We start from the raw sequence: 14,498 nt of genomic DNA, 5'->3' as shown, positions 1-14,498 counted from the left end.
TTATATTAAACATTTTTTTATTCTACCATTTGTGTGCTGGCTGAAGCAAATTCCTATCAAAAATTAATAAGATAATCCATATACCATTTGCACCAGTTAACTTATTTTTAATTGCAGTATATATATGCTGGTAGGCTGTTTGGTAAAAGTATACGCTGAGTTTTGATGTGCTGCCTATTTTATTATACTTTGCCTAAGATTGTAAAGATGTTATTTAAACTATGAGATTTTGCCCTATAATAAAAAAAATGTAGCCTATGTATCTTCCAGGCTATGTTTTCCATCTGTGACAAATTTAATCAAAATCCTTTACGTTGTTTTGGACACTTAGTAACAAACATCCATACACTAGCAAGATTTAAAGCAGTTACTGCAACTCAGAATTATTAATAGCTCAGTAAATCTTATTAACTATACCAAGTTAGACGTAGTACAAGTAGAGGTCATGTTCCCATAGTCGAACCTGCAGAACGACCGCTCCGTGATGGAAGGTCTGCAGGAGATCGTGTGCCTGCTGGAGGAGCAGCTGCGGCCGCTGCTGCAGGCGGAGCAGTCGCTGCTGGTGGACATCCTCTACCGCCCCCACAGGCTGTTTACTGGCCCCGGCGAGCTGGCACATCCGGATACCAGCGGGATATTCATATCCAGGTATCTCAGACATCTAATGGTTAATATGAGAAATCTACATTTGATGTCCACTTTTTTTTAAATTAACTGTGAAATATGTTTTTCCCAGATTAATCCGACACACAGAGAAGCTTCTAGAAGAGAAAGAAGAAAAGCTGTGCGTGAAAGTGTTGCGTACACTCAGAGAGATGATGGCTGTGGACCCGGAGTATGGTGAAAAGGTAATTCTATACAATTTGTTAAACCTTGATTAGCTAAAAATCGCATTTTCTCGCTCATATAGGAAATTATCTAAATATTTCACTTGTTTTTCTTATAAAAATATCTGTATAAGCTATAAAACTATATTATAGACACATATAAATGCGAAAGTTTAGATGGATGTATGGATGTTTGTTAGAGTTTGTAGACCTAAACAGCTGAACGGATTTCGATGAAATTTGGTAAAGATGTTTTTTTTTTTATATATAATATAAAGTGGCAAACGAGCAAGCGGCCACGCAAATCCACCGAAATGGAAAGCGACTGCTGCCCATAAACATCCGCAATTGCAGATGCGTTGCCTACCCTTAATTGCCGGAGGAGACGCACATAAAGAGGTCATTTCCCCTTCCTATGCGCCCCTCCACCGTGAAATCCACTTTTACTTCCCATCCTTACCTCTTAAGAAAAAGGTGGCAAGTGAAAGGGACTAAAATTAGGCCTCCGGCACCACACTCATCAGACGAAACGCGGAATTGCTTCCACTGTAGATCTGATGTAGAGGATAGTCTGGAAAAAAAATAGGCTACTCGCTTTATTTTTAATTCCACGCGGACGGAGTCGCGTGCGAAAGCTAGTATTTACATAAATTGAAAACAACGATCTTTGCTATTAGTCGGTTTATTTATTTGTCTTGATGTCTGAGACTTTGTGTCAGCTAATCTCAGTCACAATGGGAAATATATAATATATGTATGGGATAGGAAAGGATGGGAAGGAAAATTGGATTTCACGGTGGAGGAGAAGCATAGGAAGGGGAAATGTCCACTTTATATGCGTCTCCTTTTCCGTCAAGAGTAGGCAACGCATCTGCAATTGCGGATGTTTATGGGCAGCGGTCGCTTTCCATTTCGGTGGATTCAGGCCGCTTGCTCGTTTGCCACCTTATATTATAAAAAAAACATGACCTATCTTATTTCTGTTTTCATTTATGTTTTGCAATGTCACTTAACGTATAAACATGTTTTATCGCAGGGCAACCAGTTGCGAAACAAGTTGCTGTCCCAATACTTTGTGAATCGTAAGTCCGAGGCCAAGATCCAGCCGCCGCAGCCCCCGCCCGCCGCCACACACGGCCCTGGAGGTAATATAGCTACAATATAAAATATAAGTTAACAGGAGTTGCTTGATATATGTAAAAATAATAAAATTGTAAAATTGTGCCAACAGATGGCGTTGTTCTAAATTTATGTTACGCAATTTAAAAAAAAATAATTCGAGACATGTTATTGTTACAAAGTATGTATTTAAATTGATATCAAACGACTCCTATTCTGATTTAGTTACTAATTATAAAGAATTTTGAATTAGATTTAGTGACCAAGATGTCATTTAGTAAGCAATATTAGTAATTTCACTAGAGGCATATAAAAACATGTTTTAATTTTGTTCTGGATATTTAGCGAGAGCATAGGCAACTAGTTTTAGGAGGGGGGTGCTTCCACCATTAAAGTCTTATTTGGAATACTTAGGGGGGGGGGGGGATAGAATAAGTTTTGAATAAATTCTAATTAACTGCCAGTAGTTAAATACTAGTGTTTATGTTATGTATTCATGCTAGAATAGTCTAGAAGTTATTTGTTCTGCATGCGACGCAGCCTCGCCGCAGCCGAAGAGAGGTTGGTACACAAACACATGCTTGTCATCTACAACTTATGCTTTTATTGTTTTTTATGCACTTTTTACGCAAACACAATGTATTTCGTATACATTTTTATGTCAAATTACTTTATTATTCCTTAAAAAAAATATAGTTGTAGTGTACTTATCTATTTATTTAATTGTCTATCTATTTATATATTACACTACATTTATTTATTTATCATTTATTTATTATATAACATTCACTCACACACATTCACAACACAACATTACACACGCAAAACTCATCACATATATATTCACATAAAAATATTATTATAACACGTACAGACAAACACGCACACTCCACATTTATATATATAATTTCAACGCGCTGCAGAGCGCCGCCCGCGGCGCGCACGCACAACGTGCAAACAGCAAATCATGCACCGCGCCGCGCCGGCCGGCAGAACAGTCGCCTCGCGCTGCTACACTGTGTTGACACCTCGCTCGTTTGCCCTCTCGCCCGCCATTTTGTTTACGTGTTTTCTTAGTTTATATTGTTTACGTGTACGTCTTAACTTGTATCCGTGTACGTGAAACAATAAACTGTTTTATTATTATATAGTGGTTTATTTCACCGCCCGGTGAAACTACATCCTCAAATTCCACTATATAGTAATATCCCTTTTATTAATCCATGTTTAATCTTACTTCTTAGTAATATTATAAATGCGAAAGTTTAGATGTATGGATGGATGGATGGATGGATAGATAGACGTTTGTTAGAGTTTGTAGCCTAAACAGCTGTACGGATCTCTATGAAATTTGGCATAGACGTAGAGGATAGTTTGCAAGAACACATAGGCTACTCACTTTCGTTTTTTCTAATTCCACGCGGACGGAGTCGCGGGCGAAAGCTAGTAATATATATTTTATGTATTAACATTTCCGATATTTTAGTAGTATTCATATAAAATATTTTATCTGTACTGAATTTATTTTTTATCTATCATAGCTTTAATCAGCTGATTTCAATCCTATAGTTAATAAAATACTTAAATTCTTTTTATTACCTAACCTATTTTCATCAATAAAAAGTTAATTTTAATTATCTGTTATTTATATATTTGTGGGTAGTTATTAATTGTTAACAATATGCAGCCAAGGTGCTGCTGCGCACGGGGCAGACGCTGTCCCAGGTGCAGGCACACCTGGACCGCGAAGGTGCCTCCGACCTGGTGGTGGAGCTGGTCATCAACAGCGTCAACAGACCTGCCATCTTCCTTGAAGCTATACAACTTGGTATTTATTCAGTAGCTGTTGCTCGCGACTTCGTTCGCGTGAAATTAAAAAAAATAAATAATTAAATAACCTTTCTAATCTGATTGAATTATTAAAATAGACCAAGTAGTTTTAACGTGAATCAAATATATATAAATATTATACATTCAAATTTAAACCTTAACTGTAATTGTTTTTATTTTGTTTTTTTTTTTTTTGTTTTGTATTAATAATTTTATTTTTACAGGTATCGCTCTACTGGAGGGTGGCAACCCTATCATACAACGCAGTATATTTACTAAGTTGCAAAATGGTGAAATATCACAATCTTTCTTAAAGGTAAAGACATCTTACTAATATTAAAAACGCGAAAAATGCTTTTAGATGGATGGATGGATGTTACTTTGTAGCCTAAACTGCTGTAAGGATGTCGATGAAATTTGGCATAGATATACAGGATGATTTTGTGGAGTTAGAAGACTTTAATAGCTATCGTTTAAGCGTAATGTTGCCCGATATTCTATAGTTTTAAAGTTTATTTACTTTTTTGTATAAAATACGTAAAAAACATATTTTCAACTAAAATTTTCCCGTACGTCCAAATAATCCGTTCAATAGAATCACCCTATAGATAGTTTGGAAGAACACATAGGCTATTTACTTTTTAATATTGCATAGCTACTTATTTAAAATCATTTTTAAAAACATTACTTTCTTCATAAATGTGATGACGTAAATATTGTCTAATTGAGCAGGTATTCTACGACAAGATGCGCGAGTCGCAGCAGGAGATCAGGTCGCTGGCCACCAGCAGCACTGCGGGCGCCGCCGACAAGCGCGCCTCCGCCGCAGACAAACAGAAGCACAGCCCCGCTGAAGGTACACTCAGCCTCACATAACTACACATAGTTTCACATCCCACATCTTAGTCTCGCTTTCTTTCAGCTTATATGGCGATACTACTCGATTTTTAGTTATACAACTAAATAGTTGAATTGACTGCAAAATAATCGACAATGGTACAGTTGTGCGATAGTTTAGTCAAAGATGTGCTCTTACAATGCTACAGAAATTTTTATACGCTTATTTGGTTTCAAAAAATATGTACGGACGACTACAACTATGAAATTATGGCAATAACGAATATATGCATACGGATTTTTTAAAGCGTAAGCCGAAACAAGATTAATTTACCTTATTACTAAAAATGCGAAAGTTTAGATGGAGTTTTCTTAAGGTTTATCGCCAAAACAGCTGAACGGACATCGGATAAAATTTGTCACAAATGTAAAGTAAAATCTGAAAGAACATATAGACACTTGGTTTTTGTTTATTGTTTTTTTTTATTCCACTCGCTCATATTTGTGGACGTAAACTAGTTTATTCCTATTTATGAAGCTGAATGTACTCGAAATATTAAATTCACATATCATATGTTACCATAAACAAAAATTGATTGGAAATTTGTTTAAAATTGACATAAAAATGTTAATTTCCATATGTTTGCTGTCAGGCAAGCCGTCACCAGGTCCGATAGTGGTGGGCGAGGACATGGATGATGAGATCAGCAACGCGTGCGGCTCCGCCGTGCACGCGTACTCTGATATACACACTATATCACATGGTAATATAACTATGAATGTCAACCAATTGTATACAATTATTATTTAACAAAAAACTTAAGTGACAAAGAGAAATAGATAGGCAAAACACAGACACTTATTAAAATAAACCCATTTCAAGTGGGGAACATAAATATATTGGCCCTTCACTCGTCCAATTTGGTTTAATTTTTTACGCTCTAGGGCAATATTATACAAGGCGTGGTTCACTCTCCACAGGAGGGCAATTTGATAGGTAAGAGGAGCACTTTAAACATTAACAAAAAAAAAAACCAGACACGACTTTAACCTTTACGTTCCTGCCTAATTGAATACAATAGATATTTGTGACAACTTTAACAATTTCTTTTTACGTTCCTGTGAATTTTTAATGTTCAAAATCATGTATGGGGGCATTCAAATTTTAGAAATGTTAAAATGGAACATGTCACAAAAATGTAAGGAATCATTTTAACCCTTTTTGGGAAAGCATAACTCTTAACTGTAGCAAATTTGTATGTGTTTTAGCCTATTTTCCTTCTATAATTGATCACGCGTACTAATCGTATTATTTCAGATATTTACTCTCTATACTTTCCACAGGTACGACAGTTCTAGAAGAGATAATGTCGGAGAAGAAGCGCGAGGCGAGCAACAGCGACGTGCTGCCGCCCAAGGTGGCGGTGATGCGGCCCATCCTGCGCTTCCTGCAGCTGCTCTGCGAGAACCACAACCCTGACCTACAGGCATGGAAACCTACCTTTATACTTCGTACTTCTGCTCTGTAATAAGAATCGAATTTTTTAAACAAAATCAACACTTAAGATTGTCCCAAGATAGCTGTTTGCTATTTAAAAAATATAATTAAAGAAACTTGACTAAGTCCTTTTTTTTTCTTCTGATTCTAAATTGTTTGTGATCTTCCAGAATTTACTACGGAATCAAAACAACAAAAGCAACTACAATTTAGTATCGGAGACGCTGATGTTCTTAGACTGCATATGCGGCTCCACCACTGGCGGGCTCGGCCTGCTGGGACTGTACATCAATGAGGGGAACGTGGCCCTCATCAACCAGACCCTAGAGACACTCACAGAATACTGCCAAGGTATACTTCGATATTGACTAAGAATAAAAAAAATCATTGAATAAGCAACCATAACGCTCTCAAAATAAGGCACATTTTTCAATGAATTAATTTCCGTGAACTTCTGTACTTTTTTGTTAATTATCAATTTTGTACCTTAGGTCCTTGCCATGAGAATCAAAATTGCATAGCAACACACGAGAGCAACGGTCTAGACATCATAACAGCGTTAATACTGAACGATATCAACCCGCTGGGGAAGACGCGTATGGACCTCGTGCTGGAACTCAAGAACAACGCTTCTAAACTCCTGCTCGCTATCATGGAGTCCAGGAACGACTCCGAGAACAATGCTGAAAGAATATTGTACAATATGAACCCGGAACAATTGGTAATGGCTGTTTAATTAGTTTTAGAGTCTACATCTTATATTCGTTTAAATCGGTTTCTTATATAGTAAAAATTATTAATTAATTTAAAAAAAAGTAATTTTTAGCATATTTCAGCCTATTTGATACTTGGTCCCTCGAGTCGGATCTTTAATTTTATTATGGCTCTTGTAGATTTACACTATCCTATCATATATTATCTCTTACTTCTCGTTTTCCGAAATTACCAACAATCTCACATTACTACTAGCTGTTGCTCGCAACTTCACCCGCGTCAAATTAAAAATTAATCAAAAACATAGCCTATATTATTCACAGATAAAGTAGCTTTCTAACGGTAAAAGAAATTAGTCGAGTAGTTTTTGAGTTATTCCAATACCTAGAAAAAAATCGATAATACAAATCTTTCCTCTTTACAATAATAACTACTACTATGTTTCTAGGTGGATGTTGCATGCTCCGCATTCAACCAAGAGCACGCGATGGACGCAGACTCCGACTCCGAAGATGACGCGCCAGTCCAAGGCGTGTCTCCTAAAGAAGTGAGAAAACTACATAGATTTATTTACCTTCTATCTTTCTGTAACTAAAGTGTTTACCTTATTATAGGTGGGTCATAACATCTACATCCTGTGTCACCAACTTGCTGGCCATAACAAGGAGTTAGCAGCGCTGGTGCGCGCCACGCCCTCTGGTGTCAACGCACCCGCCCTACAATACTACCGTACTCACACCGCACAGATTGAGGTATGCCAAAATACACCTTACAGCCTTACAATACGGTTCAAATTACATTACACTTGAATCAAAATATCCCACTTTGGATTTTTTTTCAAAGAAGTACTAAATTATAAACTAAAATATTCACTTATTAATAAATTATTTCGTTCATCTTTCAATTCATTCGGTGGACTGGTCTTTTTATATCGAAGCCAGCCATTGTCTTCCATGCTGTACTGGGCTGCGGTGCGGTGCAAGGGGATGTCGATGTATATTCCTTGATTACTTATTGTTCATTTTCACGGGATATTGTACACGTTTACTGCGGCAAGTAAAATTAAATTACTTCATCTGGTGCGGCGGCGGGCCAAAATGCGCCCCCGGTAGCGCGTGGCAGGTCTTTCTAGACCTACCAACACTAGGATAGATTTAATAGGTATAACATTGTGGAAACATAATGTGTATATTTTATGTAATGTTTTCACATGAGAAAATCGTTTCGCACTAGCGAGAGGTACATAGTTTTCTTCGTCTACCCCAGCTTAAGCACCGCGTCAGGCCTATATCGACCTGTTACGCAGTGAGCGTGTTAATGTCTTAAGTTCGATCTCGTTTGTAGCCCTTGAATCTTGTATACAGATAGTGCGAACAGACCGTAGTATGGAGCAGATAGTGTTCCCTATCCCGGAGATCTGCGAGTACCTGCCGGCGGACAGCAAGCACCGCGTGCTGCAGACAGCGGAGCGCGACGACCAGGGCAGCAAGGTGGCAGACTTCTTCTCGCGGCTTGATAACCTCTTCCATGAGATGAAGTGGCAGAAGAAGCTTCGCGGTATGTACTCACGTACGCACATACGCACGCTTACACGCACGCACATATGCACACTAACGCACGCACATACGCACGCAATTCACAAATGTACGTAAATACAGCTGAAATGTACAATCGGGGTAACTAACGGTGTTCCAGCTTAAAAGCTATAATCCTTTCAATATTTTGCAACGAGACGATGAACAAACACCAATACAACGCAGCTTATAAATATGTACGAAAAAAATCAGTTAATGATACAAGGCTAGTTTTTTTTATCCCTTCGTTTCCACTCACTGCTATCTTATTATTTTATGAAGAGGGGGAGTTTGTCTCGTTGCAATGTATAAGGCAATTTTTACCTAAAGTAGAACACCGACAAATTTTCGCGACTGTACATACATGTACTTCGACTTACGTACGTACACAAAATGTGGATAGGGTGGAAAATGTTTTGCACTTTTCTAAATGTTATCTCTCTCTCTCTCTCTCTCTCAGGGCAACCGTTCCTGTTCTGGGTGTCGTCGTACATGTCACTATGGAGCAACATCTTATTCAACTTCGCAGTACTGATCAACGTAATCGTTGCATTCTTCTATCCATTCCAAGAAGAAAATCCAAGTTAGTTATAATCTTGATTCTTACTAATATTAATACGAAAGTTTACAGGGATGGATGTTTATTATTACAAAATTTGTATCTCCAGATTCACTTAACAGATTTTGCTGAAATTTGTCACAGTTATAGAACAATTACGACAAATAAGCTACGTACTTAAAAGTATTTTTTAATTCCACAAAGACGTTGTTGAGGGGGGGNNGGGGGGGATCTTCTAAAGAGTGCTTTCAGGCGGGAAGACTATGTTATGTGCGGTTTGACCCTCTCAAACTCGGTGGCTAGCCTCTAGTACAATAGAAGGGATCTAAATGGAACCATGGAAGCTAAAGCCTAGTCTATTAATAGTGAAGGAAGCTGCTAAACGATGTGTTTGTTGTGTGTGGTGTCCCTGCAGAGCTGGGCCAGCACCTGTCGCTGGTGGTGTGGTGCGTGTCGCTGGCGGCGGGCACGCTGGTGGCCTGCCTGCCGCGCTCGTCGGGCGCGCGCGCGCTGCTCGCCAGCGCCATCGTGCGCCTCATCTACTCCGCGGGGCCCGAGCCCACGCTGTGGGCGCTCGGCATGCTCACCGTACGTACAGCACTAGCGGACAAATACTCAAACAAAACTCACACCGACACATTATCTATATTATATTGGTATTTTGACATTTGCAATTGAGAATTTGACACACGTAAACAATAAAATAAAATTTTCATAATTTTATGCGAATGAAGTCGCACGGGAACAGCTAGTGCTTCATAAGAGCCGCTCACAATCCGATAGGCAACAAAATTGTAATGGAATTTGGAGTTTAAGCATTGTCTTATCATTAAAAATGTTTAAATATCACTTCAGTATTCGAATTTTACGCATTGTAATTCAGAGTTTAAGCGTTGGCTTGTCATTAAAAAGGTTATATATTTAAATATGGCTTCAGTTTACATCTCTAATGTACTATTTATAATTTTGGTCCTTCGAGCACTTAATTTGGAAGGAACCAACTGTATTACAGTGTGCGCACACCTTTAAGCAAACTATAACACAACTGTTTAGTCAATCTTTGATTCCTATAAGCTTATATGGAGGTGCGATATTCGATTTTTAGTTGTGTTTGTTTTTAATTATCTTTGAAACAATCGACAATCACACAACTGTTGTGCGATTGTTTAGTCAAAGGTTAATATTTGAGATTGATTTTGATTTGCCAGTGATAATTTATTTCAACGCCATCTAGTGACGAGTTCTATATAACATGAGTTGTCTGGTCCCAGATCGTGGTGAAGGGCATCCACCTGGTTAGCATCATGGGCAACCAGGGCACGTTGTCCAAGTCGACGCGGAACGTGATCACGGACCCCGAGCTGCTCTACCACAGCGTCTACCTCTGGTTCTGCTTCCTCGGCATCTGCTGTCATCCATTCTTCTTCTCTGTGCTTGTGAGTAACACTACATAAGTTAAAGTAAATTTATTCTACAAAATACTTATAAAGAGGAAATTTGTTTGTCTGATTGTAATGAATAGACTCCTAAACTACTGGGCCGATTTCAAAAATTCTTTCACAGTTAGAAAGGTAAATTATCTATGAGTGACATAGGCTATATTTTTTTACTTGTCTATTATTTTCAAATTTCACGCGGATCGAGTCGCGGGCTAAAGCTAGTGCTTTATATAGATACATTCTGCTTCAGTTTACGCCATAGATCTTACGTAGAAATGAAATAACTCTTTTTTCACGAAGCAATTTTTTAGTCTGGTGTCTTCGTCTGGCGCGATAGTGATTGTTATATATTGGGCATATCTTAGTGGAAGAAGGGTTTAATTGCTGTTAATTATGTTTCCAGTTGCTCGACATCGTGTACCGCGAGGAGACGCTGTTGAACGTGATGCGGTCGGTCACCCGCAACGGGCGGTCCATCCTGCTGACGGCCGTGCTGGCGCTGGTGCTCGTCTACATGTTCTCCATCGTAGGCTACATGTTCTTCCGCGACCACTTCCTGCTCAACGTCGACCGGCTCGATGGTAACTCTCACAACCTGCTCCACACATCGCCTAATACCATAGACATTCAACAAATATAGACTAGACATAGTCCACATTTCACCGGTACTTTCTTTAAAAGGTATCTCAGTGGTCAAGTTTAGTGCCACTTCATGTCTTTGTAATGATATAATAATTACCTACATTATAATAAGCTACATCTTTTGGTATACAGTAGAACCTCCATAACTCGAACTTCAGTAACTTAAAAATCTCTATAACTTCAAAAAATAATATGTTCTCTTCCTATCAGAGCCTAAAACCACTAAAAAATGGACCCTTGATAACTTAAAACCTCTATAACTTAAAATATTTTGTGTTTCCCTTGGACTTTAACTTATCGAGGTTCTACTAAAAATGTTATACGTCTATATAATTTTTTTGTACCTTCTTGCATACATTAATATATTAGGCATAGTTGACATTTCGCTTGGAACTTTTTCTCATGCTCTTCTTCAACACTATTTATAACGGATCCTCAAAACCACATGTCAATATATTTTGTATATAAATTAGTTGCTTGTAATGTCATTAAATGTTCATATGTTATTTTATTACCAAGGATTATTATTTTTCTAAATGTTTTATTACATGATTGACAAAGACACGAAGAAACTCAACAATAGGCAATATGCATATGACGCCTAATTGTGCCAACTTTTTTTAAGTATACTTTATAACTATAAAAACATTCCTGCAAAGATTTTTTTAAATGTAATGTGATTTAGTTGCAAAATTTAATCATTAAAAAGTGCCTTTTACTGTACCACGATATCAAAACAAACTTTAAAATAAAAAAAATAATGAATAGAACGATTAATTACCACTTATTTGTACTAGGAATAATAAAAATTAAACGATTTTTCACTTTTTGACCTTCAGAAGCTTTGTTGTTTTTTACGTCGAAGTGACATCTGAACGTATGTTATGAATGGAATAAGACGATTGACGTCAATTGTCTATTGACAACTCCGGTCGCGTTTTAGTCGCTGGAAAATGGTCGTAATTTTATTTTATTATTTTTTGCTCAATGGCTGAATATTTTCGCCTCAAATTTTTTTTCTGGTTATTTTATAACAAGTAGAATCGTTTAAAAAAAGAAAAAAAAAATATATTCCCTATTGATATAGTACCTTTCAGAGAAAGTACCGGTGAAAAAATGTAGTTCACTATGCCTTGTGTATATTTTTAAATGTCTTTAAACGTATGCTATTTTTGCAGCGAACGGGGGAGTTGTACAATGTATGTTTATTTAAATATATCGATGTATGTGCAATGTGTGCTTGCTAACGTCTGTTTGTAGTATAGATTTGTGTCTGTCATTGTTGCCCGATTAACAATAGATGGCGCTCGTATCTCTCATATGACTAGAGATTTTGTTTTTATTTAATTCCAATTTATTTTCATATATGTTTGTAACCACTTTAAAATCAAACTATTTCAAGCACATAATATATTTTTCGATGAATTATTTAAAAAAAACTTTCATAATTATAATGGGGATGTTTCCTAATGTTACAAATTCAAATAAAGTTATGTTTAATATTTTAAAGACAGTATCTTAAAACCTATAATAACATTTGGAGACCTTAAATGTTTGTCTCCATTGAAATATAAATTAAAAACGCTGCAATATTTTTTACCCTCCATTACTCGTAACGTAGCTTCTTCGCAAACAACATGGCAGTGTGACCAGCTTCAGTGAATGTCAGTGCATTTTGTAGTTATAATTTTTTTTAATGATTATAATAATTGAGTTTGCGTGTGTTATATTATGAGGACTCCATTATTAAGTGTTTTTATATTTACGACATATTTTACGAGCAAATTTTTCGATCACTATGACGAAAAAAAAATAGTAAAAGTTATTTGAATAGCTAATTCAATTTACGTCTGGTCACTTTGAATGACTTTGACAGGCCGCGACGCGAGATTTGTTAGCAAAGAAGTGACGTCATGTCATGAGGCGTTTTCGCGGTCTTTCGAGAAGTTGTTTTTAGTTAAGTGTTTTTGTAATTAAATGTTGCGTATATTATTTTATTATATTTTTTTTCTTGTTTAGATATGGTTTATCTACATAATAAAAGCAATTCCAAAAATTAGGAAACGTCCCCATTGTAACTAGCGTTATTAACTTAAGAGCTCTGATCCCGCCATAATGGCGCGCTTTTCCAATATTTCTAATGACATTGACAGCTGTCAGTTAGGGACGTGACGTGTATGCCGATAATCTAGTGTTGCGCCAATCCTACAGCGCTGTACTAATTTTCTTCTTTTACGAACTATCTATGCCAAATTTAATGGAGATCCATTCAGCAGTTTAGACTATAAACAAACATCCATATAAACATTCGAATGTATAATATTAGTAAGGTAACGTTAGTGTTAATCGTGTAGACGACGAGGAGCCGCGGTTCTCGGAGCGCTGCGAGGGCGTGCCGGGGGCGCCGGGGGGGCCGGCCAGCAAGTACCAGCAGGCGCCGCGCTTCGTGTCGGTGGGCGGGTCGCTGCGGGAGCGCAGCTGCGACTCGCTCATCATGTGCATCGTCACCACGCTCAACCAGGGCCTGCGCAACGGCGGCGGCATCGGCGACATACTGCTCGCGCCCGCCAGCTATGTCAGTATACCATTATCCAGCCAAAACATCCGCCTGGACTCAAATATATAACCCCTTGTTACTTACTGAGAATGTAGCTTTTTAATGGTGAAAGAATTTTTGAAAACGGCTCAGTTTTTGAGTTATTTCAATACATAGAAAAATATAAATCTTTTCTCTTTACTCTTTTCTTGCAGGGCATTTTTTTTACAATTTATTCCCCCCCCCCATTAAATTACATAAAAATATATAACCTACAGCATACTGTCAGTGTAGAGTTTTTTTTTTATAAAAAAATGTTCTGCAAAAATATGCTGTGATGGCTGATATGCTACATAACAAAGAAGCTTTATCATATTAGTATAGATTTTTTCCTATATCTAGTTGACGGATTGGGTCTATTAATTGATGTTTCTAAATCCAAATTTCCAGGAGCCATTATTCGTTGCACGCGTCGTGTACGATCTACTATTCTACTTCGTGGTGATCGTGATCGTGCTGAATCTAATATTCGGTGTGATCATCGACACCTTCGCAGACCTGCGCAGCGAGAAGCAGCAAAAAGAACTTATATTGAAGAACACATGTTTTATATGTGGTAAGATACATTACTCTCATTATATACATTTTACACATACATACATTTAACACCTTCGTACTAATGGGCCGGCTCGCCCGGTGTAATACCACGACCACACAGAAAACAGGCGTGAAGTGAGAGCAAATCCACGTCTAGCCTGATGAGTGTGGTGCCGGAGGCCTAATTTTAGTCCCTTTGTCTTCCCATCCTTTTCTTAAGAGGAAAGGACGGGAAGGAAAAGTGGAGTTGACAGTGGAGGAGACGTATAGGAAGGAGAAATGTCCTCTTTATGTGCGTCTCCTCCTCCGTCAATTAAGGGTAGGCA

The 14,498-nt window shown here is 37.7% G+C and overlaps 1 protein-coding gene across 2 annotated transcripts in view; it reads left to right on the top strand.

Annotated features, from left to right (window-relative positions):
• LOC106111363 (inositol 1,4,5-trisphosphate receptor) overlaps positions 1-14,498 on the top strand; it is a 55,154-nt gene that overhangs the window by 37,369 nt on the left and 3,287 nt on the right. For both annotated transcript variants that reach the window (XM_013293412.1, XM_013293411.1), the window contains 19 exons: positions 458-648; positions 737-848; positions 1,864-1,972; positions 3,634-3,774; positions 4,001-4,092; positions 4,509-4,632; positions 5,267-5,377; positions 5,958-6,100; positions 6,282-6,462; positions 6,603-6,832; positions 7,274-7,372; positions 7,440-7,577; positions 8,190-8,382; positions 8,860-8,982; positions 9,374-9,546; positions 10,230-10,394; positions 10,801-10,978; positions 13,394-13,614; positions 14,026-14,191. In XM_013293412.1, the coding sequence (XP_013148866.1) occupies positions 458-648; positions 737-848; positions 1,864-1,972; positions 3,634-3,774; positions 4,001-4,092; positions 4,509-4,632; positions 5,267-5,377; positions 5,958-6,100; positions 6,282-6,462; positions 6,603-6,832; positions 7,274-7,372; positions 7,440-7,577; positions 8,190-8,382; positions 8,860-8,982; positions 9,374-9,546; positions 10,230-10,394; positions 10,801-10,978; positions 13,394-13,614; positions 14,026-14,191 (2,890 nt within the window). The remainder of the gene's footprint in view (positions 1-457; positions 649-736; positions 849-1,863; positions 1,973-3,633; positions 3,775-4,000; positions 4,093-4,508; positions 4,633-5,266; positions 5,378-5,957; positions 6,101-6,281; positions 6,463-6,602; positions 6,833-7,273; positions 7,373-7,439; positions 7,578-8,189; positions 8,383-8,859; positions 8,983-9,373; positions 9,547-10,229; positions 10,395-10,800; positions 10,979-13,393; positions 13,615-14,025; positions 14,192-14,498) is intronic.

The sequence above is a fragment of the Papilio polytes genome, unplaced genomic scaffold, assembly GCF_000836215.1.
Source record: "Papilio polytes unplaced genomic scaffold, Ppol_1.0 DF824169.1, whole genome shotgun sequence".
NCBI classification, from domain to species: domain Eukaryota; kingdom Metazoa; phylum Arthropoda; class Insecta; order Lepidoptera; family Papilionidae; genus Papilio; species Papilio polytes.
Note: the sequence above shows the minus strand (reverse complement) of the source record. Positions and strands in the feature narration are given on the sequence as shown.